Source organism: Fonsecaea multimorphosa (assembly GCF_000836435.1).
Source record: "Fonsecaea multimorphosa CBS 102226 unplaced genomic scaffold supercont1.18, whole genome shotgun sequence".
Classification (NCBI taxonomy): domain Eukaryota; kingdom Fungi; phylum Ascomycota; class Eurotiomycetes; order Chaetothyriales; family Herpotrichiellaceae; genus Fonsecaea; species Fonsecaea multimorphosa.
In genome coordinates this window covers 589676-617541 of record NW_015971652.1, presented here as the reverse complement: position 1 = coordinate 617541, position 27866 = coordinate 589676, and the positions used below count along the sequence as shown (strand labels likewise).

The 27866-nt window shown below is 54.7% G+C and overlaps 6 protein-coding genes across 6 annotated transcripts; all 6 read right to left on the bottom strand.

Annotated features, from left to right (window-relative positions):
* Positions 1–2594: 2594 nt before the first annotated feature.
* On the bottom strand, positions 2595–3830 carry Z520_08365 (uncharacterized protein; the record flags this gene model as incomplete). Its single annotated transcript, XM_016778862.1, has 2 exons — positions 2595–3570; positions 3628–3830. The coding sequence occupies 2 exons, from the start codon at positions 3828–3830 to the stop codon at positions 2595–2597; spliced, it is 1179 nt and encodes a 392-aa protein (XP_016630233.1).
* Positions 3831–7087: 3257 nt separating this feature from the next.
* Positions 7088–8476, bottom strand: Z520_08364 (uncharacterized protein; the record flags this gene model as incomplete). Its single annotated transcript, XM_016778861.1, has 2 exons — positions 7088–7937; positions 8115–8476. 2 exons carry the CDS (start codon positions 8474–8476, stop codon positions 7088–7090), a joined length of 1212 nt encoding a protein of 403 aa, XP_016630232.1.
* A 1627-nt stretch (positions 8477–10103) lies between these two features.
* Z520_08363 (uncharacterized protein) lies at positions 10104–13539 on the bottom strand (the record flags this gene model as incomplete). Its single annotated transcript, XM_016778860.1, has 2 exons — positions 10104–11004; positions 11084–13539. The coding sequence occupies 2 exons, from the start codon at positions 13537–13539 to the stop codon at positions 10104–10106; spliced, it is 3357 nt and encodes a 1118-aa protein (XP_016630231.1).
* Positions 13540–14180: 641 nt separating this feature from the next.
* Z520_08362 (uncharacterized protein) lies at positions 14181–15763 on the bottom strand (the record flags this gene model as incomplete). Its single annotated transcript, XM_016778859.1, has 2 exons — positions 14181–15558; positions 15636–15763. The coding sequence occupies 2 exons, from the start codon at positions 15761–15763 to the stop codon at positions 14181–14183; spliced, it is 1506 nt and encodes a 501-aa protein (XP_016630230.1).
* Positions 15764–17255: 1492 nt separating this feature from the next.
* On the bottom strand, positions 17256–18728 carry Z520_08361 (uncharacterized protein; the record flags this gene model as incomplete). The annotated part of the gene is made up of 3 exons (XM_016778858.1): positions 17256–17860; positions 17913–18284; positions 18356–18728. The coding sequence occupies 3 exons, from the start codon at positions 18726–18728 to the stop codon at positions 17256–17258; spliced, it is 1350 nt and encodes a 449-aa protein (XP_016630229.1).
* Positions 18729–22911: 4183 nt separating this feature from the next.
* Positions 22912–24543, bottom strand: Z520_08360 (uncharacterized protein; the record flags this gene model as incomplete). The annotated part of the gene is made up of 1 exon (XM_016778857.1): positions 22912–24543. One exon carries the CDS (start codon positions 24541–24543, stop codon positions 22912–22914), a length of 1632 nt encoding a protein of 543 aa, XP_016630228.1.
* Positions 24544–27866: the final 3323 nt, after the last annotated feature.

Below are 27866 nucleotides of genomic sequence, written 5' to 3'. Positions count from 1 at the left end.
TCCTCTTGTTTCCAGATCTCACCAAATGACAAAGCTGCGTCAAGTTTTTCTCCCAAATCCTACCCTGGAGGATCGGTGTCCGCTCTTTGTCGAGGCCTAGAATCCAAACCGTTTGAAGTTGCGGTTCAGTATTTCAGAGGAAGGGGGGGCATTCCATGTTTCACCTATCAACAAGCCTATACTCGGCTTGGAAGGACCACTGCACCGAATTGGTCGGTTCACTGCGTCGGTTCGGCGAGGAAGCCCGAAAGTCAAAGCCACTAGACGATACATCAGCGAGGAATAGTCGGGCAAAAAGGGGGTCGTTGTGATGAACTCTATCTGATCTGGGCAGGAGGCCACGCACGAGATGCTCTGCTAACACACTCCCCAGACATTCAGGGCCAAGGGCCTGTTCACAGGCAGCAAACCCGCTCACCGATGTGATCGTCACATGAATGTCCCGTGCGAAGCTCTCAGACGTGCAGAACGTTCTCTGCATCACGCCCCAAACCCAGGCTGCGCCATATTCGGCACGAAGCACTCGTTCTAGCCGTTCTCCATGAAGATCGTCCGGTTGCTGCCCAAACCCATGTCTTGCAGGCAACTTCCCTGTCGCTCGAGTCCTTGACGGAAGGTCCATGCTGGGCAGCAACGGGCAAGCGGTGGCGATGTCCACGTCGATGCCCAACGTGTCTGGAAGGTACTAGGGACTTACGAAAGAGCTGCCCAGAGAACAGGAGCAGTCAGAGCTGAGACTCGATGCCCGGTATAAGCAAGACATAGCACTGCAAGGTCAAAGCATAGCAATATAGGCAGCCATGGGTCGAATGTCCTCGGGTTGGAAACGAGTACAGATCTTGGGAGATGATGGAGTTTGCAAAGTGTGGCTCTTGCAGGAAACCGCCTGTCATAGAGGCTTATAGAGATTGGCAAGCAGTAAAGAGCCTTTAGGCTCGCAGGCAATCAATCACCTTGAGCGATGGCTGATGCATATCCGAGCGCCTTGTACGTACTACTTGTGCCAGGGTTCAATGTCGCGTACCTCGACGCCTTCTTCTCCCTAACTACCTAGGTACCCGACAAGACCCAAAGAGGCTGGAAGGCATGCATGGTCAGCTGGGGCACGGGGCACCCGTTCAGGCCGCGCGCAAAGAAAGATGCAGCAATGGCTGATAAGTAGACATTCCGGTTGGATATGTCGGTGGCACGCTGCTTGAACCGGACCTTCTTCGCAACATCCCTCCCTGTATGGTCATTTGCCTGCTCTCTGGATGGCAGCCACGCAGCGTTGCATGTCCTCTGCGCCCTTCTCGTGCCCAACGTCGGGTACTTGCTGGGCCGTGGCTCGTATGGGACTTGTGCAGGCGCTTGGGTTGCAAGACGGACCATGCAGCTTCGATGGCGGTCAACAAATGACTACAGCCGATATGGCTGCCTTTCAAGACGTAGAATCCCCAGACATCCTTCACAACGGCTTTGGCAACCCAACCCTCGGCCACGGGGAGCAAATCCCTGACTTCTGCCTGCTCCTTGCGCAATTCCACGGTTTCTCTACAGCGCATTCCCCCTTGTCCGCGAATAACCTTGCCCATGTGATCCCCTCCCGTCAAATTCTTTCAAACCTGGGACAATGGAAAGAGGACAACACTGTTCCGACCCATGATCCATTTTTATTGACGCATCAAACTTGTATTTTTCGTCACACAACGTCATGAGAAGGATACCATATCCCACTCCCACGCAGCCTTTTCCTGCGTCTGGTCCCACGCATTGCGGTCCAGTTGGTGCCTCAAGGATGACTGGGCAACCTATTCCTCAAGGCTCGACTGTGAGGCTCGGAAAAGTGCCTAGCGGAAAATAGTGGCTGGGGGCATCGTGGATAAAGTGTCTGTCATTTGCGGCACTCTGACAAGCCGGTGGTCAGCAAATAGTTCCTTCAAGATCGTTCAGAGAAAGCACTGAAAGCCGAAATCTGACATACCGGGAAACACCCAGAGAATCCTTCACTTCGCCCCCGGAAGCCATGTGGATCGGGGGCCTGGCGGCAATTCACAATTGCATTTGTCCTTGGCTGGAACTTTTGTACATTCCGATCCGCGGCCCATTCCATAAGCAATAGGCAATGGAGTACCGTTCTGGGTCGTCCCGGCCGAGAATCGCGGCAGAGGCAGATGCTCGCAGGTGAGATCTGTCATTCTGGGGACAAGAGAGAACTGATTGTAGTGAATTGTGAGGACTCGTCCATTTCCCGAGCCTATCCGAGCACTTGGAGCTTGTTCTCGTGGGACAATCGACTTTTGAGTAAATGTTATTGCTTAAGCTGCGTTTCCGTCTCAGCAGGTGCGACATACAATTGGTCTTAGCTATGGCCTTGAAGCTCCCTTCCCATTACTGGACTGGATGCCACTCATGAAATGGTGAGGAAAAGGCCGAGAACAGATCATGAACCTGCACGATCTCGCTGATTCTCAGGATGGGTATTTGTGCGTGGAGAAAATCCAATGACCTCCGAGTAGAATAAATATCTGGCATGTGCATCATTGAAGGAGGAAACAGGTCCCCCCTTCTTCGCAAATGGGAAAGAACAAGCAAATATGACAGCCGGGGACTCTTCACTGAAATCCCAACCCTCTGAGTCTGGCTCTTCTTTCGAGGATTACGCTCTCGGTTTGCCTATAGAGAGCGTCGAGCTGTTCCATAGACAATGAATCCATCAAGATCTTCGCGACCTGGGTCGCTGCGCTGACTAGTTGCAGCATGTACCGGTCGTCCTTTGGCGTTCTGGGCTGCTGGTCTCGGTTGTTTTGCTTGACGGCAATCGAGTTCTCTAACGTCGTGACGAACTGTTTGATTTGGTTGTCGTAAAGCACGCGGGCTGGGATCCTTCGCTTGGTAGCAAGCCTCTTCAACAGATATGCCCACTCGGTCCACTCGCGGTCGCCGGGCGTGCGAACCCTCGGCTTATCCCTTTCTAGCGGAATGGGAAATTGATATTTGGCGACAAAGTGAAAGGCACATCGGGACAGGATGTCGTTCACCCGTGATGTGATTTCGTCCTGTTCCTCGACGTCGAGGTGGACCGGCAGCGAGGGCAATGCCTGCGACCGTGCGTGCTCCTGTTGCGGCACAGGCAGCGGAAGCAGTTGAGAAGGCCCGTCGAACTCGTCCTGGTTGAAAGGGCGTCTCCGCGTGTGGTAGCGGGTCGCGGTCCTGCCCATCTCGGAAGCCCGTCGACTCTGCGTTTCCAAGTCATATTCTGCATAGCCCTGACTTGTGGGAGACCCCGTCTGAAGAATGAAACTATCCTGGCTTTGTCTTCGGAGCGCAATGTTCTGCTCATCGGGATTCGACCTTGGAGGCAGTCCGTGCTGCGGATACGAGCCGGGATCAGCGGCGAACGTTGATGACTGTGATACGAAAGAGAGCGGTCGGAAAGGATCACCCACAGCGGTCGCCGTAGGTATACGGGTTGCGCTATGTATCTCCGGGGGAAGCCTTGGCCGCAGCCTCTCCGATCGTTCTGGAGATACACGGCCGCCAGATTCCCCCGCAAAAGGGTCGTAGGTGGACGACGGCCATTGTGCGAACCTGCCGGGGGATCGCGTGTCAATAGCAGGAGGATTGAGGTGACAGGAGTGCACATACCTCGGGAAAGAAAACGGAGAGGAAGTGTCGGCCAGCGATCTCGAGGTAGCCGTATCTTGCTGCTGCCTAGAAAACAGAAACTCGTCCTTCTCCGACATGCCCGCGGTGTGGTCTGTTAAATCAAGAGCAAACTGAACCCCCGGGGCGACTCCCGACGAGTAGGTAGACTGTAGATTGCTGATCGGAGATGTCAAGGCCAACATGATCAGAGCGGCCAGAATGGTGTGCAAGCGGGAAGGAGGCAAGAGAACAAATAGGGACCGGAAAGAAGTCAGTGTGCCCTGCCTCCAACTACAATAGGAGGGTGTCGAATGATCTTTGGCCAGGGGGCTTCGTATAAGGCACTCTCGTCAGGTACTGGAGCATAGTTTTCTGATGCCGACCTGGGTACGCGAAAAGGAACAACGAAACAAGAGACCCAACGATGAGGATATTGAACTCGTCAATGACGGCACGTGGAGAGACAGAGGAATAAGGCAAATCAGTTTCGGCCCATTGAACTAATGCTTGAAGTTCTCTGATTCCCACTGCTTCCCGCAACCCCCGGGAGCCTCTACTTTCTTACCTACGAAAAGGCCCACATGGACAGGGGGCTGAAACAAAAGTGCCTTTGACCCTGATGCGGCGGGTTGTTCCCGACAGCCATGGACGAGGCGTTGAGGCGCTCCCGTCCATTGCGCACCAGTTTAGCAGATTGACAAGGTCTGCCTTGGCAGTTCGACGGTGAGCGCCACTGATTCGTGCTTGCGACCAGAAAGTTGGAACCCGCGTAATGAAGGTTTGGGACCTGGGTTCAGTGGGTTGTTCTGGAAGCCGATTAATCTCTTCTTGGGAACAACGGCGTGACCGGCCAGCAGTCGCATCCCTAGCTTATTTTGGCAGTGCACAAGCATAAGGTTTTTGTTGATGCCCGAGACGCGTTCAATGGACAGTTCGCGCCTCCAGAGTTCAAGCCGAGGTGCATCACCTTCCAGTCACTGGGCCCATGATCGACGCATGTTGATTGAGTAGACGCTGGACGCTGTCGTGCAGGTAGTCGGCGGACCACGTTGCCCAGTTCGTGGCAGGGACGATGAACTGTCGAGTTTCACACAGGCCCTAACCTGGAGAATAAGGGTTCCTCGGTTTGCAAGAACGCCTCGAGTCGCCGTTTCGAGTATAAGCTGTGGATCATCCCTAGGATTCGGGTGGGTGGAGCATGACGGGTGATGAGCGCGAGGCGTTGGGCTAGCGAGTCGCATGGGTAGCCAACGGCACCCAAGTCCCTTTCACAGGGTATCCGGAAATCAATGTGTCGCAAGATCTTGTGTAAACTGGCGCTTTGCTTTCGTGGAGAGATACAGACTGCAGTCCATGACCATCAGAGCACCGTCGTACCGTATGGGTGAAGGAAAATGTGAGACCACAGACCGGCAATAGGGGAGCGGGATTCTCCAGTCAGAAAGCGGTTTGGCCATTACAACATATGCACCTTGGGGTCATGCAAGAAGAGTGAAGGTGCCGAGAGCGAGGGTCTCGCTGATCGTAGTCGTAGACGAAGAGTGCAAGACAAGACTGGAGAAGACCCATTACATTATTGCTGCCCAAGCTCAATAGCTTGTACTGGTGCCGATCACGGAGACGGAGATGATCTGCACTGGCCTCGGTGAGGCGGCAGAATTTTCTCGAAGTAGGGCTGCGATGCCCCGAGCGAACCAAACAGACGACGGGCTTCTATTGTGAGGCCCGGCCCCTGCTGCAAAAGGCTGTCCCTTGTCCCGGACCAGGGGAGAAACTTGGCCTGTGCAGGGAGGAGGGGGCAACAGATCAGGTTACGAGGTACTGAGGTGAGCACACTACCCTTTGGAACCGTGACGGATTCAGCAATAGTCGACGAGACGACCAAGAAGGGCACAATGACCGGTAGTTGCTTGTTGGATAAGGGTAAGAGCCAGTTTCGGTGGTGGTAGCAAGGAACCCCGATTGTCAGGATTCCAGTTTCCCGACGCTCCTACGGCGGAAAGGGATTCATTTCTCGGAGAAGGGTCAAGGGTCGGGACCGAATAACGAAGCTCAGCGCCACGGGCTTTGTGGGCCGAAGAACAAGTCCAGGATCGTGGCTTCCGTGGAAGCGGGAAGACAGTGGAGGTAGCGGGATGCACAACTCCAGGGAACAAGGTACTGCGCGAGCCAACGTGAAATGGAGCATGAGTAATTAGAGTTCGAAGCGATGTTGGAGAGAGATGGGTCAGGAAGCCTTGATCAGGCAATAAAGACGAAAAGGAAGCCAGCGGAAAGTGGATAAAAGAGGGTGGTTAGAAAGGGGGAAGCTTTGGGGGGGAGGGGAGATATGGAGGAGAAGACGACGAAGAAGAGGGAGAAGGGGATGGAGCCTCGCTATACTGCCCAGGTACCCAGCGAGTAGGTACCTAGCAACCTGGCACCCATACTATAGGTACCTTAGGTAGGTACCCACGGGTGCCCAGCGCTCGCCAGGTACTTAGGTACCCCAGGACCCCTTGTCGGCAAACGTCATTGGCCCGGTGGACCGCCAAGGCCTCGGCGACGTCATCTCCCTTAGTAGCTTACCTAGTGCCACCAAACATGAGACGGCGAACTGGCAAGGCTACCAACATGGCACACCACAGCACTCCATCGCACTCCATAGCACCTCCATAGTACCACCACAGCACCACCACCCTCATTTCCTTCTTTCGACCTCCACCAGCCACAGACCTACCCAGTATGGAGGCCACAGCACTGGAAATCTCCAGCATGAGTTCCAGCTTCAGCAGCAATTTCTCTGCCCAGCTCAGGGTATCCTCATGGTGAGAGTGTTACGGATGCTCGCTTCCTCCTGTCATGATGGGGGAAAATACTACCCTACCTAGTCGGCAGCAAGCTTTCAACGGCCAGGTACCCGATATACCCCCCTTGTGCATCATTTTGGCCCCATCACTAATGCTTGCTGGTGCTGCATACTGCCAGGATCCCCAAGCAGCCTCGGCAGGTACCCGGCGGCTTTCCAGGCCTAGATCCCAACTCGGGTCAGCACTGCTGGCCAAAGAATGCAACTTTCAGGCAACTCGAGTCTCAAAGGAACCTTCTCCCTCCTGCCGATACCAGGTTCCTACATAGCCTCTGGCACACTACCATCACACTACGGACGAACTCTGCCCAACGCCATCAAAAATCGCGCACCCTCAAGGCACCGATTCCCGATTACATAGTGCTGACTTAATCTCATCAAACTGCTATGGCAAAGCCTTTGTCTACTGCAAGACCGGGTCCCGGCACCTTTGGCAGAGTAGCTTCTACGGAAGCATTCCACATTCACCTACGCAGTGGGTTTCTCGTACGTACTGCGTATCATCATTTGGCACGCAACGGGGGCCACCGTCTGATTCACTGGCGGCGTCTCGTCTGCTGTTTGGCATAGTGCTGATCCGCATTGACATCAGTTAGCACCTACAAAAAGCATCTACCGGATCCGCAGCCACAACAAGGGGGAAACTGCAGCACTCACCTCACAGCTGATCCTGATTCCTTCTTCAAGGCCTACTCGAGGCTGATAGCCGAGGATCTTCCTGGCCTTATCACCACTGGCATACCGCATCGCGCAGGCGTCCATTACGCTTCCACGCGAGAGGGTCGTTGGAGTGCCCGAGACTCGCGTAAATACATCCGCGACCAGCCCTAGGACCCATCCAAGCCCTTCTGGAATGTGAATTTCCCAGGCTGGCGGGAAATGCCCAAACTCTTTCCAAACAGCAAGGCTGAAATCGCGAAAAGAGACGGGTTCGTTGTTTTGGATGAAGAACGTCTCACCCGCCGCGCTTTCCGTTCTTGATCGGCCATTCCTACCACGCTTTGATTCCGCGGATTGGAAATCCAACAGGTTTTCGACGGCAAGAACGTGCGCGTCAGCCACATTGCCGACGTAAGTCGTGTCCCAAAGATTCTTGCCATCCCCAATCACCCAGCGTGTCTCTCCCTTTGCAATGCAGGCGTGTATTGGTGGTATCAGCTGGTTGTCTCCTTGTCCAAAAAGCACCGATGGCCTCAGTACGCATGTGGACATTGACTGGTCGTTTGCTGCAATCACAATCTGCTCGGCTTCGGCTTTACTCTCACCGTAGATGGACGACTTGCGTGAGACGGGCCATCTTTCATCAATGTTGGCATAGGACTGGCTCATGTCGTCTATCACGGCGCAGCAACTACTCGTATACACAAATGCCTTGCATCGGCTTTTTCTGGCCGCTTCGATCAGGTGCCGCGTCCCACCCACGTTGACAGCTTTGACGAAGCCTTCAAGGCGCCGTGCATACCTGCCAGAAAACACTGAATGAGCCATTGTGCATCATTACAAGGTGAGGAAAGTCGAGATTGATAAGAGGTACGATAAACACATCAGCCCTTGGAGAAGGAAGCGAGACTGTGCGCCTGGAGACGGCGACTGTGGTGTCCAAATAGCACCGCTTGCACAGTGCTCGAAACGCACCTACCTCTCGCTCAACGATGGCACAATACCTGCTGAGTGGATGACGGCATCTGCATTGATCATGGCAAGTGCGTCCATGACACTGGTCTGATCTGTGATGTCGGCATGCACATAGTCATACTTGCATCCCCTGAGTAAGTCCAGCTCATCATCTCGTGCTTGATGGTTTCTTTGCCGTGGATCTTCAGCCCGGTCGAGAATCCAAACGTGCCATTCAGGATGGAATTCCTGCAAGGATCGGACAATGGCTGAGCCCAAAAATCCAAGACCACCTGTCACTATGATTTTGATGGGGTTGGGGGAGTGTTGTGAGGTCTTTTGGACGGAGCCAATGGATCCTGAATCTCCTTCCGCAAGCTTGGCCATTTCCCTCGCTCGCCTCTCCCAGCAAATTCAGAGAATCTCAAAGGTGAGAAAAAATAGGGGATTAGCAGTCCAAGAACGCCGTGAAGCTTGGGGACAAGAAACGATTGTCATTGCATCCAACTTCGGCTGTCGAGCAGTTCAGCGGCAGTGCATTAATCATCACCCACATTGAAGGAGGGCTGCAAAGCGAATGAGAGCGAGGAGAAGTCGCTCGTGCAATCACACCACACGGGAGCTCCTTTGTCTTGCTCCGCATCATCTTGTCTTTGGTCTGACTTCCGTCTCATCCGCCCCAAGGACCAAGCGAGAGCCCGTCTGACAGCAGCAATTTCCGTGCCGGTCCCACAGTTAAGGCTATATTCATCTACCCCTGAAGCTCCACCAGCGGAACACGGACATTTTGCCCCATTGGTCTTCATGCATGGATCACGGAGTCTATCGAAAAGGGCTATCTCGCTTATGACCTTCCAATGCTTCTAAAGCTTCCATTTCCCACGCCATGGTCAGCATGGACGCCATCAAACGCCATCAAGCCGGGGTCGTGATCAGCCTGCCTTCAAGGACTCAATCTGATCATTCGACTCCATCTGGATTCCACTACTTCCAACTTTCCAAGAGGGCGCAAGTGGGTCAGATGTCATAAGCCCGTCTAATAGTGCAAGGACGGTGAGGCGAGGCGAAGCGACAACGTCCCAACGGCGCGGAACCCTTGCAATCCTGCCGTCGTCACTATTTATATCCCGGACTACCTTTCTCACAGTGACCTCAATCAAAATCCATGCTCGTCAACGGCACACGGCAGCGCCTACGAGGTACTGCTATCATCGTACCTTGCTCCGCCCGTTGCATTGGCCTCGCCTCTCCTCCTTCCATTTCCCCGGCAAGCGATGGTCAGGTATCTATGTATTCCTATGTACTCGGTATACATCCCGTATCACGGACTTGCCTTACCTGCGCAGTGCGGTTCCAAACAATCAAGATCAGCATGGTATACAAAGGACCGACCTTTGAGAAATCTGCAACCCTGCAACTTCGCTTCCGAAGCGATGCGAAATGCGATGCAAGACAATGCAATGCAAAATGCGAGTGGCAATTCTACCTCTCTCGCCAACGGTCGGTCATACTACCAGTAGGCAAACCCAAGATGGATCAAGGAACTCGTCCATTCCCCCTGACTCCGGAGAAGACACCCAGCCCATCCTCCCCTAAAATTTTCGACATATTCGCTCACCGTATCGGAGACAAAACAGAGACGGGAAAAAAAGGGAAAGGGGAAACACAACGACGAGAAATGTTTTGATTGAGGCCTCTTTTTTGTCCCGTTTTCACTCGAATGCCCAGAGTGAGCCCTCATTCTCAAACATCTTGCCAGTGACTCGCTTCGCCTGGCCTGGCCTACTGCGTACTCTGTAGTATTTCGGCCTTTTTTTTCCCCCTTCGATCCCTGTCTTTTATCCCACGCAATCAATCGCTGCCCATGCCCTCCAAGCAGATGAGTAAATAATAGCCAGGTGATAGCAAAGTTGTAAGAGGTATTCGTACACAAAATCTCGGAAGCATTCTCCATTGGTCCCTCTGCAGCCCAGTCGATGGCACATCCACGACTTTCCCGGAGAAAAGAAAAAAATCACTCGTCATCGTCCTCGTCATCCACATATCTAGGACCACCCGCTGCGGGCGTAGGCGCATCAAACGCACCACTGGCGTACGGCGTCGGGGCACTCGCCGCGGGAGTGGGCGCGTCAAATGCGGACAGGGCCAACCGATTGTTCTTCAGGGGTTCGCGATTCGCGCTCTTTGCAAAACTCGGCGGTGGTGCCGGCGTCGGTGCATCCTGCGGCACCGTCGTTGCTGCTGCTCCTGAAGCACCCGGAGTCGGGGCGCTGAGACCGTACGGAGTGTATGCTTCGTCGATGTCGTAGCGGCCAGTGCCGGATGCGGACGGCGTGGGTGCTGAGATGATCCCCGGTGTGGGCGCGTCGTAGGGCCGCGCGCTGCTGGCGCTGGCACCGGGCGTGGGAGCCGACGCGGCGGCGGCAGAGGAACTGCCTGGTCCACCCCAGGCGGGAGTCCGTGATGAGGAGGCCGGGTTATATGCTGGAGTACGTGATCCGGTTGCAAAGCCGTCAAAGCCCGCGTTGCCCGACGAGCTGAATCCGTGGTCGCCACCGTAGGGGGTCTTTGCGCCGGAGCTCCACGCCGGCGTGCGCGAGCCGATATTGGTGTTGGTCGAGTAGTTGCCTGCGCCGCCGTAGGAAGTCATGCCACCAGCGCCGCCATAAGAGGTCTGGGAGCCTGAAGGTCCCTTCCACGATGGGGTGCGGCCGGAATCGAGACCAGCACTCCCTCCAGGGCCGCTCCAGGCAGGCGTCCTCGATGAGGTGCCCCACGCTGGAGTTCGGCCACCGTCCATGACGCCCATGGGAGTTCTTCCTCCAAAGCCTGCATCGGGAACTCGGGAGCCAGGGACACCGGGTCCTGCCCTTATCGCTGATGGGCCACCACGCTGCCTGATCCAATCTTCATATCTGGTTCGATTCTGCGTGTTGGTACTTTGGACTGTTAGCATAGCTGCAGTGGGAAAAAGGGGTAGTCAGCTGAACTTACTCGATGATCGACAGGTCGAACTTGCCGACATTGATGACCTTGTTCTTCGTCTGGAGTTCAAGTCTTGCCTCGCCAGCTGTAGTGTCTTTGACAATAGCACGGTGACCTTTGTACGTTCCCTTGTTGATATGCACAAGTTTTCCTTGGAGAGGATCTCGTCCAGGCCGCTGCGGAGGGGGCATGGCCATGTCAGGGCGCTTCATCTGGAGGGCGGGATTCATCTTGGTCAGATCGGTAGTTGGAGCTGTGATCCGCCCACCCTTTGCGGCCGTGGTAATAACATTGGTACACCGGTTGACCCAGATGCCCGCATTCTCGATACCAAGCTTGTTGTGGCAAAAGACATATCCCCGGTGAATGTGAAGAATCGTCCCGGATTTTCCTTCTCCACCAGATTCGCGCACCACGTCGCCTATGCGGATCTCCGAACCGTTCTTATCCGTGGCAACAGCATTCTTCCGTGCTTCAATCTTCTGGATCTGGGAAGGTATCTTTGTTATGACCGAGCCATTTTGATCGAGGATCCGAACCGAATCTCGATCAGCCCGGATCACGCACCCAACCGTGGTAGGATCAATCTGCACCAGTTCCTGCACGTCGAACTTACTGCTTCCTGCGCCACCACTGCCCGAGTCAGCGGCTTCTCTGAGATCCTTGCTGAAGACGGTGATTTCGTCATTGCTGTTGTTGGTGAGGACTGTGACTTTGTCGTCCTTGATCCGCAACACCATCCCCACTTCGTCGCGGTACTTGCTGCCTCCAATGATCTTGACGTTGTCGCCCTCCTTGAAGCGTTTCCGCAGACCCTTGACCGGCACTTCGACAAGCTGGCCGGTCAGTTCGCCCTCTGACACCATGATGGAGACAATATTGCCATGGACGGCTTCCGTCTTGCCAACAATGCCTCTTTGTTCGCCCTCATAGACCTCGACCTCATCGCCAGGCATGTAGTTGCCTTCAGCAGTCGTATTCCGCAGACTGTGGGCTAGGGTTTCGAGATCGAGCAATTCGGAGCCGTCGGCAGCGGTTTTGGTGAGCTTGGTGATCTCCTCGAGTTTGGGGTTCACATTTTCGGTAATCAGATGCTGCAACTTGAAATCTTTGATCAGAAAGCCGTTCTCGTAGGTGTCGCCCTTGTAGGTGAAGCTCTTCCCCGTCAGCCCTCTGTTCTGGCTCACAAATCGCTCATGCCTCTTCTTCGCTTCGAGCTCGTTGAACAGCCTCTGTGGCGGTCGATTTTGAAAGGTATTGATCGGTCCAAAAGTATTTGGTCGTTTGCGCTTCGCATCGGCTGGAGCTGCTCGACCTTGTTCCTCATCCAAGCCGTAGGAAAGCCTAGGTACCAGTCGGAGTGTGACTTCGAGACCATTGGTTTCGACATCCTCAATCATGGCCAAATCGCCCATGTAGAGGCCTCGCTTGATGCGCACGTACCCACCGACTTCCAGCTCCTTGTCCTTTCTGGTTCTCAACAAGTCGGGCATTTCCTTGATGGGGACGAGATTCATCTTCGATCGCGGATAGACATCCGGGACATTGGTAAGGGCATCTTCCACATCGCTCTTCTTCAGGGCCTCGACAAAGATATACCCAGCCATGGGACCATCGCCTCGTTCGAAAACCGAGATTATCCTCAGCTGGTTCCTACCCTTACTCTCGAGCCATTTCTTCATGATCCTGGTGACTATTTCTCTTTCCTTGCCAGCTTTGCATCGGACCCCCCAGATACTCGTGGAATTGACGTCGGGCATGAGCAGGTTCTGCGGCACGAAGGAGCCCTGGCTCAAGGCCGTGGTCGTCCTCCGACCGTACCGCTCTTTGTAAGCTGCGGCCTGCTTCTCCAAATCCATCGACGCCTCGATCTGTCGTTGACGATCTAGTTCTCTGTGTCTCGCGTCATCATGGTCCGCTTCGGGGGGAAGGTCGTCATCCGGGTGAGTTTGTTCGATGAAGTCGGGCCCAAGATCGTCCTCCTCGGCTTCGAGTTCATCGTCATCCTCGTCAACTTCGGCTTCTTCTTCGAAGAACTGATTCAGGCCTCGCCTCCGGCGCTTTCGGGGTCGACTGGTGATGGCATCTTCATCCTCTTCGTCCTCTTCTTCATCTTCCTCGTCGTCGTCTTCTCCGTTCAGGTCTTCCCCCTCGCCTTCATCATTTTCACCGTTGTCCGCCTGTTCATCTTGCTCATCTTCTTCGTCGTCCTCATCGAGTGAGGGTCGTCCATCCTTCCGGGCAGGAGAGGCCGACTTGTTACCGTTCGTCGCAGGCGCAAGGCGGTCGTCGTCCTCGTCCTCGTCTTCGTTGCCGGATCTTTTCGCGGTGCTCTGAGGCTTCGAGTCTTGATCGCCTTCATCCTCCTGGTCTGACCCTGCCTCGAACCCGGGATTGAAGTCATTGTCCGATTCTTCATCGTCTCCACCAAAGTCCTGGTTCAGCCACGATTGTCCAGAGGCCATCTTGCTCGGTAGGCGTCAGGAACAACCCAGCTAAGGGCGCTTGCGGAGATACAGAGGACTCGAGAGCTGGTCGTGTTAGCGACCTTTCAGGAGAAGATGACGGAGTTTTGGGGTTGGGAAAGAGGCAAGGTGATGGTGACAATGAGCCCAAAAAGAATCCCTGGTCAACAACGCAGGCGGCTTGATCCTTGGCGGGAATTTGATATCACGTGACTATATTCCACCTTGTCACTTTATTGGTCAGGTTCAAGGTCAGCCTCCTTCCAGCAAGAAGGGCAGCGACGTTGAGAACCACGCAAATGAGTAAGATATGATCGTTCAGTGATGAGCCTGAAGCACGAAATTCACGAGGTGCCAAGTCGGAACGCATCACTGATCAAGCGAGTGAATGGGAAATGAAGAAATCGAGAGCGAACCACTGTGCCTTCAAGCACTTCATCTAGTTACTACTCATCTTTGTATGAATATCGGGTTTCAACTTACACAATCTTATCTCGTGCTCTTAGACTTATATGTAAATGCTATGCCCGTGCACTCTTGTAAACTTTTCAAAATGGGTTTGCTCCATATCGCAAGCTCCCACTTACACGTGGTCAAATCCCAATACCACCTCTTCCTCACTCGATTCACCTTCCCTCCTCTTACAACTTCAATCCCAAATTGACATGTACTGCCTTCGTTTGGCTATATGCCGCCAGTCCAGCTTCGCCCAATTCTCGTCCGATGCCGCTCTGCTTGACGCCGCCAAAGGGCACTCTAAAGTCCGAATCGTTCGACGAGTTAATCCAGACCATACCAGCCTCAATCCTGGCGGCTACACGGTGCGCGCGCTCAATGTTGCTCGTAAACAAGGCGCTGCCCAGACCGTAAGTCGTATCGTTGGCCATGCGCACGGCCTCGTCCTCCGTCTTGAACGATGCAATCACCACAAAGGGGCCGAAGATCTCTTCACGGTAGATCTTCATGTCGTCCTTGACGCCTGTGAAGATGGTGGGTTCAATGAAAAAGCCCTTTCCGCCACCAACGTTCTTGTGCGGCACACCGCCAGCTGCCAGAGTCGCGCCTTCCGACTTTCCACTCTCGATGTATCCGAGGACTTTCTCATATTGAGCCTTGGTAACTTGCGGGCCTTGGAACGTGTCGTCGGCAAATGGATCGCCGACTTTCGAAGTGGACTTGACCACCTCCTTGAATTGTTCGACGAATTTGTCGTAGATGCCCTCCTGGACAAGTACGCGCGAGGTGGCAGTACAGATCTGACCCATATTTGACATGATTCCAATGTGGGCCCATTTGGCGGCCTGCTCGAGATCGGCGTCGTCAAAGACGAGAAGGGGCGACTTGCCGCCAGTTTCCAAGGTAATGTTCTTCATGTTAACGCTGGCCGTCTTCATGATCTGTTTGCCGGTGACCGTGCTGCCGGTGAAGGCAATTTTGTCCACGTCTAGATGGGAGGCGAGAGCGTGGCCTGCTTCCCTACCAAAGCCGTTCACGATGTTAATGACACCGGGAGGAAATATGCCCGGAACGAGACTTGCGAGGTAGAGAATCGAGAGAGGAGTCTGCTCTGCAGGCTTCAGAACCACAGTGTTGCCGCATGCGAGAGCTGGACCCAGTTTCCACGCTGCCATGGCCAGGGGGTAGTTCCAGGGAATGATCTGGCCGCAGACGCCAATGGGCTGCTTGAGGGTATAGGCAAACTTTTGAGGATTGGTGGGGATTGTCTCGCCATGAATCTTGTCTGCCCACCCAGCATAGTATCGAATGGTGCCCACGACCTCGCCCAAGTCCTCATTCAATGCGACACTGTATGGCTTGCCGTTGTCCCATGTTTCCAGCGTTGCAAGTGTCTCCTTGTGTTCTTCGAGGACGTCTGCAAACTTGTACATCAGAGCGCCACGGTCCGTCGCGGGGAGGTCGCGCCACGAAGGGTCATTGAAGGCTGCTCGGGCGGCTTTGACGGCCTTGTCAATGTCGTCCGCAGACGCTGCCTCGACGGAGCAAATCTCCTTTTCGTCCCTGAGCAGAGTGAAGCGATCAGTACTGGTCAATCCCCCCAATGCCAATGGCCCAATGGGCCTGGAGAGACTACTCACGAAGGGTTGATGCTCGTGATCTTCTCGCGAGAGCTCGACTTGACGAATTCGTTGTTGATGAAAAGACCCGTGGGCAAGGTGATTTTCCGCCCATTGGGCGCCGTCAGCTCAACTTTCAAATCAGCCATCTTGGACAATGTCTGGCGGGCGGTAGAAAACAGTCGCAACTCGATATGCCTGTTCTGAGCACAGTTCCGGGACAGAGAGCGAAGAGAAAAGGACCTCGAAGTCAGAAGCAGGAACGTCAATGAGGAATTGTACATGTAAAATGGGCAGGTCGAGGGAGAAAAAGAATTCCCAAAGCAAGATTTTGTTATATCTAATCGAATAAAGGACAGACCCGCGTCAACGCCCGTTGCCAGACGGACGGGCCAATGCCAGCACCCACTCACCAAAGCTGTAGAAGCTGTGTCGTTCGTGGGAGCCACCGAGGAGCTTTTTTTTTCGGGACTTGATTGCCTGTTTGGAGCTGTCCAACCCCACGGCGATCAGCGTGTGGTATTGTAGTAGTAACGACAAAGCAACCCTTGGAACTCTCCAGCAAGTCGCTGAGCTCCGATAAGGAGGAACAAGAAGAGGGGAAGGCGCCAGCAAGGGAGGGGCAACTGCGATAAGGGCTCTTCCGGATGCGCCTGCCCTTCTTGGGCATCTGCACATCTTACCTAGGCGGCGGCGTGCTAGGCACCTTGCTCCCTCCTCCCACCTCCCACCTCCCTCCTCCCGCCTGCACATGGCTGCCGCCCCTTGATCAGGAAATTCAGCCTTGCTCACCGGGCCTTGTTTACCGAGGTTGCCTGGCCATCGTCAGGGATCAAGGGGTGGGAGACTGTGGAGGAGGCTGCTGGGCTTGTGGAAACACCCTCATGCAAGCTGCAGGAGCGGAAGTGAACCAGAGCGCTGGGATTTAGTACGCAGCGCCCCAGCTTGTTAACTTCTGTTCAAACCCACGTGGACGGCTGCGCCCGAGACGGAACAAAGAACTTCTTTGAACTCACTTGCGAGACCTCACCTTCTCGTTCTGGGAGGGAATCTTTCAAAGCTGGCAAGAACAGAAACGCGGGCGGAACAAGGTTTAAAGAGATTGAAGCAGGATTTGGCAGATACAGTCGCCCCTTGTGGGAGGACAACCTGTGGCCTTCGAATGACCTGCAGGCATCTCTAAATGTCCAAAGGACTTCAATCCTGGCCGACTTATTGACAGCCAGCCACGGGACCTGACGCCGAACAAGCGCCCGAAGCCCGACGGCAGCGAATGCAGCTTGCTCGTTTGGGAAACATCCCTGCCCTCAATGCAAGACACGCGCAATTCGATACGAGGGTCGAGCCAGTGGCCGCTGCCATTCTAGCACACGTCGATTGTGCGGTATCGATATTCGAGATTTCCATCAGCTAGCCCTACCGCTCTTCGTGTTTGGTCTCCTGCGTCATCCCTCCACTCTTGCCCAAGGCTGTCATCACCTAGAAACACCCCGCCAGCTTCCATCTGCTCAGAAATGTTGAGGCTCGGGCGTCTTCGTCAACATTGCTCAATTCTCAAATCTGTGCATCTCTTTTGTTACACTCCTGGCGACTGTTTTGACTGGCTGACGTCGAAACCCGTTGGTCGGTCGCTTCTTTCCTTCACACTTCTCCAGCACTGTCGACAGTCTCCGAGTCACTGCTCTTCTGGGGCGCCTGTTGCAACAGGATGTCAATTTCGATAGCACCTGTAGTTTCTGCACCGGAAGCTCCTTCGGAAAGTCCATTGAGCCCGTCGCCGTCGCTGGTGGCCGCAGTCTCCTCGCCTTCGCCGTCAACTTCCGATTCGTAGCCGCCCATGATATCTCCATGTCCCAGAGAAGCCGACTCCCCAGCCAGATCGAGAATGAACCTCCATTCCTCAGGCGAGACCGCCGAGACACTGAGCCGACTCTGCCTGAACGTTTGCATGTTTTCCAAAGCTCCACCGGGCTTCGCGAAGGACTTCAGCTCCTTGAGCGTGATGAGGTTATCAAACTTCTTGACAAATTCGACGTGGACCAATTCCCACTTGGGCTTTGCGCGGTCGGACTTTGGGTCAAAGTAAGGATGGCCGGGGTCAAAGGCAGATTCATCAACGGTATGTTCGCCGACGATCCGCATGACACCTGCAATGCCGGGGACAGCGCAGTTAGAATGATAGAAGAATGCCAAGTCGCCCTTACGCATTGCCCGCATGTTGTTCCGGGCCACTGGGTTGCGTACACCTGTCCATTTGTTAGAAGAAGTCCGTGCCACAAAACAAACACCAATACTAACCATCCCAACCTTCGGGCTCCGTCTTAGCAGCTAGATCGTCGATCGAGAATTTGACGTCGTGCCCCTTCTCGATTCGAGATTCCGGTTCAGCCTTCATCAACCAGTATTGTATGTCATGATCAAGCGTCACGAGGTCGCCAGACTTGTTCCCCTCACCGTTGACCGCTGTGAGTGTTTGTCCGTGCGGAAGAGTTGCGTCTACAGACTCTGACTCTGACGACGCATTTTTCGCCTTGGGTGCGACTTTTGGCTTTCTGCCGCGCTTGGGGACTGTCGGTGGTGGAACAGAGATTCTCGCAGAGGACTTGCGCGACGCTGCACGATGTCTCTGCGCGGAGAGAGTGGCGGTGGCGGACTTGGACGCAGTCGAGGCTGTTCAATCAGGTCAACACGGCACATTTTGGGGTCTGAGGCCCATGACCACTACACGGAGCTGGACTGACTTGTAGCTTTCTTCACACTTGATTTCGCCGGCTTGGACTTGACCTCTTGTGTGGGTGCCGGGGATGCAGCAGCAGCCTCAGCCTTGGATGGTCTTCCACGCTTCTTCTTCACCACGGGCTCATCACTTTTTATGCCACCACCACCGCCGCCGCCAGCCGAGGCCGCAGTAGCATTCTGCAGAGTGCCAGATGAGTTGCGGCGCCTGGTGAAATTGTACTTGGGTTCACTAACAGAGGTCCTCTTGGGCCGGCCCGCGGGCGAGACCGTGCTGGGTTGAGGTTGGTCAGGAATGTCAGAGGTGCCGCCGATGCGGACTTTCTTGGCTCGAGTGCTAGACGAGTTTGACGAGGCTTTGCGCTTTTTCGCGGGCATGATGTCAGATTTCAGTGAAAGGAACCTAGGAAGGGAATGTAATGGGGAACTGGGAAGAGAAGGTCCCGTGTGTAGAAACTTAGCCGAAGCAATATGAACAAAGTAGGTAGGATGGGGGGTTCCGGTCTGCAGAGAGAAGAAACAGACTGAAGTCAAAACTAAACAAGATATTGAAATGAATAATGAATTGTCGGAATTGGAGAAAAACGCAGTGGCATAACGCGTCGTTGTCGCGTTACTAGCACAATTTCACGCCAAGCCCAGCCCAGCCTTGCCCCCCGCGATCAGGCTGTTCGCCATTGTGCATTGTTCCATGATTGTCAATTGAGGCCGTACTGAGAGAATTTGCCATGGTGGAAGTCCTGTCTGCCAGTGTCCATGAGCACAACGTCGTTCAAAGGTCACCAAGGTGGCTATCTAGCTAGCTGCTCCTCGCCTCTTTCATTGTCCCTCGATCCTTCCCTCGTCAGTGTGACCAAAGCCGCAAGAAGTTGAATTCACATCCCAGTCAAATCGAGCACAGGGACTCCCACCAAATTGCCAATGATCTATCAAAAGGCCTTTCTTTGCTTTTGCCGGACTGCATCTGTCGTATTAGTCACACCTTAACCTGCCTTTCCATTTCTGACATCGTCGTCCGGCAGGCACTACAAGATTCTATGCTTAGAAACACTCCTTTCCCGATCGACGAGTCGGACGCCCAGTTCAGCGGACTCCGGAGTTACTTTCGTTGTTGCACAAATAGGACTTAGTACTCACATTTTATAACCAACGACGTTCTTGTCAGAAGTCAGACATTTCTGGCGCCCAGTAAAAACGTCGCAATGAGCAAAGAAGGTGCATTTCCGGGTGAGAAATGGTCAACCTGCAGCGACCTTTTTCATTCGTTAGATGGATGGCATATGCTCGTAAATCTGGAGGTGCCTTCAAATCGAGCGTGCTGCAGGAGAGAGATGGTTGCTGGATGATGGAGCCGGGCTACTGCACAGAGACGTATGGCTCTTCTCACCAATAGTCGAGTGCCTAATGCACGGCGAGTGTGAAGGCATTTGGCACAAGAACAAGCAGCCAAGAGGCCGACCTGGTGCCACATCCACGGGGACGAGGTCACAGGAACCTGGAATGTTGCCCTGTCCCGGCCTTCTTGGTTTAGCTGCAAAAAGAATTGTCCGAGGAGATGCGATGGTGACAGCTTAACGTCCTTTGCGCACCCAGGCCATCCTGCACCTGCACGCCACGTGTTGACGCGGGAATCGAGGAGCAGCCCTTGCAGATGATCTGTGTCGTGGCTCTGGTGGTTTGCACACACCCCCTCGAGGGCCACCCGCACAGGTAGGTTCAAACTAAAAGCCGACAACTGACCTTGGTATAGCCCAGTTGAGGAACTGTGTTTTGTCGAAGCGAGCTTACCTAGAGCGGGTTTCAGAAGCACGCAATCAGCAAACAACGGCGCTACCTGGTAAACTGCAAGACGAATGACCAACTTGTCAACAGGATGTGCTTGGAGAAAAAGCTTCTGCAGAGCCAACAGCCAAAAGCCTTCGGGCGGGACTCACCTGCAGCTCAACTGCGTGCATCACGCAAATCACCACCTCCTTATGCTTGCTTAAGGGCAAATCGTGCCGGGTTTGCATTACCAGCAACAACCGTGAAAGGTTAACGGGCGAAGTCCTCGGCGATCATCGTTGTGGGGGAGACAAGCATCATGTCTCTCTCGGCTCCGAAAACGTCCCAGGTCAGGTTGCATCATCAGGAAGAAACTCCGTCACTTTGCTCTGCCTTCTGCCCAGTGCCGAGTGCTGTTGGCGGGCGGCCAAGTCACATCAACACATCCATCACCATCGCTTACAGACTAGCCATGGCCAGCTGGCGCAAGGTTGGTTCCAGGAATGGACAGGAAAGAGGATCCTTTGCGGCGGTGGAGAAGTTCCCTCCCGCCCACGTGTGAACGACTCGGGGAACCGCCTTTGGCCCCTGATCCTTGCTGGCGCCTATGCAATGCAGGATGCGGGATGCAATGCACTATGCTGCAATGCAAGCTCTAAGTAGCGTCCCTTATTTGCATCGTTTGGGCCGCTGTGCAGGCAGGACGTTGGCGTGGATCTGTCGTCTTATCTGCTTGTGCATGCTCCGCTTTCCCTAGTTTTCCCAGTTTCTTCTGAGTACTAGGTATTGTCCCTGTGCCATTTGTTGCCGGGGATTTTCTCTAGTCACCTTCTACTTATATCCTTGACAGCCGGTTTGACAACTCCGCCAGCCAGTCGATGCTTCGTGTGCCCTTGGATCAAAATCGGGAGGGGATGGCCTTGTCGCCCAACATGTGAAGCAGCCAATTGCGCCCGATCCGTGACTCGTAGCCGAATGGTTCTCAAGCCAGCCTGGGGACCTTTCCTGGTTATTGCCATGTTGTCTGGGAAATTTGCTCATAACCGCGCAACCAGCACTAACTCGCCCAAGAGTTTGTCGTTCGAATCGCAATTTCTCCGACCATCCATTGATTCCTGAAAGGCAGTCTTGTGACGAGGCAAAATTCTGCGTGATGCAAGACTATTTGCTCGGGTAATCCGATCTTTCGTGCATTGATCTCCGAGTGACGAGCTAGCCTCGTGGTCGTGGGGGCCCACGGCTCCAGCCAGCCATCGCTGGAAACCGTCGAAATCACAAGGAAGGTGGACAGGAAAATCGCGGCTAATCGGGACGTGGTCTTTTTCTTTTTCCCAAGAGAATAGCGTCGGGTCAGAGCTGATCGTCTTCGCCTGATAGCGGCTGTTGTTGTGCAGGTGCCATGTACGAGGTACTCGTAGGGGTATGTTTGCTCGAGGGATCGAAGCTCTAGCCACGCTGGGGTTGGGGGTGAGGCGGCGGGCGCGACGGAAACCTGGCGACTCGACTGGTCATCCGGGACTCTGTACTCGGTATGTTGGATCGAGTTCCTGTCAGCAACGCTTTCGATGGATGTGGCTGGACCTCTCACTGCGGCGTCTGATGTTAGTGGTAGTGGTCCAGGCTTCCGAGATGCCGCATTGACCCATACTTGAGTTCAAGGTGAGTGTTTCGCAGACACGAGAGAGCCAGCGCTCGGCCAAAAGGCCCTCAGGCCACGCTGCAGTGATGAGAATTTACAAGAATCGTCAACGTCCTGGCCAATTGACTTGTACAGGACTGGTGTTTTCCGGTCGCTGTCCAATACTGCATCAGAACCGCCCTCCTCACGTCGCGATTGGCCATCAAAGCTCCTTCGCATTGCACTTCGGACCTGGGAATCATACCTAGGTATCTAGCCCGTTATTTAGCGGCAGCCTCCGGCTTGCCAGGCAGCAAACTTGCACCTTGAGCAACCTCTTCACGTCCGTCGAGGACCAGTCATGACCATGTCATGCCGTCGACTTGCAACTCGGGTCCCTGGTTGGGACCAAAGCGGCAGCAGATGCGGGTAGTGGCAGAAGTTGCACCCAGGCTTGGAGGTTGCTGGTCAGCATTTACGTTGCCGTGGCCCAGGTATGGCGGTCTCGAGACGTGTGCTGTGAAGCTTCTGACATACAATGTCTTTGGTTCTGCGACCGTAGAAAATTGGCCACGAGCTGCCTAATGCGCTGTGGCTTTGTAAATATAATACCTAAAAATGTGTGTGAAGCGTGGGGTCGTCTCTCGTGGATAAATATACAAAAGTACAGTCACCAACGATATATCGATATCGATATCGTGGTTGAAGTCTGCCACATAGAGCCTTCTCTTCCCGGTGATATCTGGTTTCCCTCTCTGCAGTGTCTGGGACTGCTAGTTTCCCTTGTCTCTGCCATATTGTCCCCAACGCCGCGGAGAAAGTATTAATTCGACAAAAGGATGTAGGTGGGGGTATCTCGCAGGTACAACACCACGACAAAGAAGCAAAGATAACACAATTAGTCAAGGAAATCACGTCAAGAGTGTTGCGGTCTTCCAATTTGTGCAATAAGAAACGGGCAAGCCAATAAGCCCTTGTGACGGCAAAGCGCAATCCCATTCTGATCTCGGTCATTCGTAATCATGTCCCACCACGGCGGTGAAGGGATGTCGCATCTGAGGTTGCCCTCATTGTCGTCTCTCTAGGAATAGTCATTTCGAAGGGAAAAGAAAAGGTCTCGGTCTCGGTCTCGGTCTCGGTCTCGACGATTTCCGGTGGCAGGGCAGGCTCTCCTTCCTTTCACCTGCCAGAATTCCAACTCCTGTCAAACGGATCTCGGCGAAAAGGATCGTAGGATTGTGATCGGGTGACAGGAGGAGGCGGCGGTGGCCCTGGTGGCAATGTCCTGGAGGCTGCGAACATGCTCGGTACAGGAGGGGGGGGAAGCGGCGGAGGAGGCTGCGATGGAAACCCTGTCCCGTAGCCCGGCGCAGGTGGTGAATGCGTATGCCGCCCTGTAAAACTCGGCTGGTAATCACCAGTTCGACGGCGCTGAGTCGAAGGACCAGGGTCGTTGCGTTCACGCGAAGACTCGTCGGACACGGTGGGAGTTTCCAGGAGACCACCGGGTGCGTGTGAGGCTCCGGAGGCTGCAGCTGCCAGTCTCCGCTGCTGAGGCGATTCTGGTCGTGGAAGCAACTGCGCACCCGATACGTACCTCATGGCCAGGTCACGAAAATAGTTCCTCTCTGACAAATAGTGGTCGCGTTCTTCGATCAGATCCCGCAGCTCCTGCTGCAATCCAGCAATTGTCTGCGAGGCTTCCTTCTCCTTCTCCTTCCTGCGTGCACGAAAGCGTGCTGATGCCCCCGCGTTGCGCTTTCTCTTTTCGTCCGCAACCTTGGACGCTTGTTGCAGGTCCAACTCCACAGGGATGTTCAGCGGGCCCTGATCAGTGTCAAGAGTCATCTGATATGAAGCAGGACCTTGCTGGTAGCCCTCGTGCGGTCCATGATGTCCCGGTGTCTCATGAATGTACAGACCTCCACCCCCAGCTGAGATCGCCCTGAATGGAGCAGGTGGCTGAGCAGGCGGCGGCGGCCTAGGGATTCCGTAACGATACCTTGGCGAAGGATGGTCGGTACTGCTGTATGGAGGCTGCACTGTCGGCCGCTCAGCCTGGGAGGTTATTGCGGGCTCCACTCCACGGGAAATAGGGCTTTCCTGGACGTGTGCTGAGCGAGGTTGTCCTGGTTCGGGTGGCAGTATGCTGCTCAGGTGTGCACCGGTCGCGAGCGCCAAAGGAGGCAGAGGCGGAATCTCCGATGTCTGATATTGACCTGGCTCGGCTGTGTAAAGACGGCTGCCGGTGCCTGGTGGGGGTTGTAATGGCTGGATCGTGGAATGAAAAGCTGGATTCCTTCTCGCGCCCAGACTTGCTGCCCGTAATCCCGGCGACTTCGGGGTGAGAACACGCCTGCCCGCGCGTCCAGGGGCCGGCTCAAATTCTCGTGGAGGGGATCTCGGATCTGTGCGTTTTCGACTGCGTGGAGACTCGGCCGGCGCCGGTAGAAGACTCTGGCTGAGGTTCATGGCGGGTTGGGCGGTGGGTCGAACATCAGGAGAGGCAGTGTCTTCGGGCTCTACTGGAGGATTCAGAATGCTGTGCACGCCAAAAGCCCTGGAGGGAGTCTGGACGCTGGACTCTGCCGAATGTCGACGAGAAGATATCCCCAAACCCACGTCCGTCACAATCCGCCCCGAAGCGATGCCACTGTAGCCGCCATATGGCTCCGTCCGAACAACACTCGCCGTGCTTGGTCTCGAGGATTCTGCGCTTCCACCAGACGGTAGAGGCTGAAGGATGCGTCCTCCGGCAGTGGTGGGCGTGGAGATTGACGGATGGTCTGCCGGCGGGGGGGATGGTGACATGTACTTTTTATGAGCCTCCTCGTGCGGCTGGTCCCCTTGTCGCGACCATGGATGTCCCTCCTGCGGCACTCCTCCGCCTTCCCTCCTCCACCTATCCTCAGGTCCTGTGGTCGATGTCGGACTCGTTTGGCAAGACTGGTAGTTCCACGGTTGCTGAAAGTATCCAGAGTTGGGAGGGGACCTGGGGTATTGTTGGAAGGGGGAGATGGTGACGCCGAGGGTAGCCAGATTGAAAGCCTTGTAGTTATCTGGTATGCTGGGCAAGGTCAGGTCAGAGGAAGACTAGCTGGTAAGCTCGCGCGAGGCCAGACTTACAAGAGTACTTCTAGAAAAGTCACGGCCACTCTGGGAGGGTCAGAGCAAGGTTACAACACACGCAAGGGCTAGAAAGCCGGACAGAAGATTGCGCATCCCACGATCACCAGCATTTGCGCAACCCACTCCCCCATGCACTTGCGAGGGTCGTCCGATAATTCGTCTCTTGGTTCAATAGATGCGGCAAATGAGAGTCGTCAAATTGCAACCCTGGCCCTGAGAGGTCCGTTCGCAAAAAGAGAGAACCGGCACAAATGAAGCCAGGCAGCCTCAGGAGCATTAGATAGGCAAAGGGCAAAGGAGAACAAATAGTCTCGACAGGCTAGCCTGAGGTCAGCTCGTAATATTTCCTCGTCGGAGTGGGCAGAGTAAGCAGAGGCACTTGGGAGGGAGTGGCCCGCCGCAATTCCTGGGACGGGGAAGCGGGTAGCATTATTTGTTGGTGTTGGAAAAGCGAGATGCTTCCAGGCTTTCTAGCGTTGAGGCCCGTCTGCCTCGTCACGATCTGAGCGTCGCTCTCCCTCCCCTCTCCAAAGGCAGGGACGTTTGGGCCCAACGCCGACGAGAGACTTGGGTACCCATCGGTGGGCAGGGAGGAGGCAAGTGGGTCGGCGCCGTCCGGCGGGTTTCAACCATGCGAGAAGCCGATGGGATGGAGCGAGGGCCACAGGGTGCTTGAGCATTTCAGACTTCAGATTTGACCGTCCCTAGGGATGCCGGGATGCAAGGAAACTAGCTCATCGCTCGAGCATGCCCTGTCAAGCGCGTGATGGCCCCGGCAGGCGGGATGATGGCATCGACGGCATCGCTGGGCAGCAACTTGTGATAGCGCGCCCTCTGGGTGGGCCACGCCGGTGATGTGGCGCTGCGGAACGTCTGGGGGTTGGTACATGTAGTAACCGTCAACGCAGCGTGGGGCTGGCGGGCTGATTAGACTTCTGGAGGCTGTTGTCTGTCATGAACTAACGCTCTGCCTCGCTCCCTGGCAACCCCTGTCGAAGGGGGAAGAGTGCCAGGGGCATAACCGGGGATCCACAGACTCTCACGAATCCTGCCGGCATCTCTGATGGGTTGACCTCAGGGAGCGAAATCCCCATGACTTGGAAAGGGTGGGTGTAGTCACATCCGGACTGGTCAATTGACAATGGCTGGGCCGAGCTCTCTTGCTTTTTTCCCACTCAGTGCTGGCATCAAGCGGGCGGTGGGTGGGTAGACGTTATTGACAATGCGACCAGGGGTTGATCAGCAAAGGAAAGACTCGAGTCCCATGCAATGTCAGGCATTGCGAGAGCCACCAGAGAGGCGCATTAGCCACCTTCTCCTAGCCCGCCTCATTCGCCTTGTCCCCGACGTCGGCTTGCATCCCCCGTTGCAGCTTGGCCTCCAGTTGATGAGAAAGTTCGTAGCGTCAAACCCAGAAACTCGCGGCGAGGGGCGCCAGGAAAATGCTAGGGCAGGGCGATTAGGGCCCTCTGCCGTCAATGGCTGCAATTGGGTCGCGGCTCTTCTGCCACATCGCCTGGGATCAGGCCTCAAGAGCTCTGTCCTTGCCCAATGCGAGCGATCCTTCTGCTTTAGGACCGTGAGAACCCCAATCTGTCGGCTGCTTTGGGTCAATTGGAATAAGGCCGACCAGGACACCAGGAGAGTGTCAATATCAAAAGGTCACAGTCTGGGACAATTCCAGTTTACTCGTAATTCGACAACATCCCGGGGGACAGATCAGCCTCGACAAAGTGAAGCGTCCCACTCGCCTAGAGGCTTGTGATCCCGGACTGCTTGGGGTGTCCAATGGCCAAGCGGCCGTTTCCATGAAGCTCGTCAAAGGAAATAAAAAACGATAAAGCCCATCCTCTCAATGGTGGTCAGTTTCCGGAGCCGTCCCTGGTATTAGTCCGTCTTTATTGGGCCTACCAGCAGATGAAGACGGGTGACGTGACCGGCGAGGGTTAGCTTTCTTGTAAGCCCAGGAAAAAACTTCCTCGTCAGTGGCGGAGGGGAATGAGTACATAGGGAGTTCTAACTTCTAATTCCACTACGGAGTCCTGGTTCCAAAGACCTCAAGTTAGCCTGGACCGGGAAAGGGGCCGCTTAGGACGATCACGTCGATCAGAGCTTCCCAGGGTTGACAGAAATAGTGCCTCGTACAAGGGCGTCCATCCCCTTGATATCTCGCATATCAACGTACCTGCTTCCCGGCGAAATAATGGATCACAGGTTGGACCGCCGAAACGAAATCGTTCACCGCTCCAAGATTTCAATTTGCGCGCCGAATGGTCCTTTTGTGGATCGTTTTACCCACGGAAGGGGTCCTTGCTCTCCCCCGTTAGGCGTATTCGCTAGATTACCGAAATAGCGGCAGGAAGTTCTGGTAAGCACAGGTCGAGAGAAATATCGGCCCTCTCCTCAAGGACAAGGACAATAAGGAAAAGCGTCGAGTGGTTGACCAGGCTGACATTATCACTTCTGGTGCTGGTGATATTGGCACGGTGGTTGCTCGCCGTGTCTAGTGGATGTTGTACACACACGGTGAAACGTCCCGAATGGTTGCACAGGCCTTCCATTCTTACCGTCGACAGAGACTATGTCATTGTGTCCATTTTGGGAGCCGTACATAACACAGTCGGTTCCAACGGCCACTTTTTCCTCGTAAGGTTCAACCGGCTGCTAAAGGAAGACGAGCTATACCCAGAACTCGGAGGCTTTCCGTATTGTTTAGGAGAGACCGTTGTGTTCGATCCTGGAGGCTGCTCCACACGCAATGAAAGGACGACGTGCAGATCGTGACCAGAAATGTTCAGGCGGACGCTAGATCGCTTCTTTTGTACCTTTGTGAGCGAATCTATTGATGTTAGACTCGAACACTAGCTGTCGTCCGCGCTAGCTGTCATCGTCGACGCTTGCGAAGGAGCTGTGTCAAGGCCATGACAAACGCCTTCCACATCCTGCAGGCAGCCCCCAAGGGTCGGCTCATGAGGGGGGACACCAAAAGTTCCGTATGGCTGTCC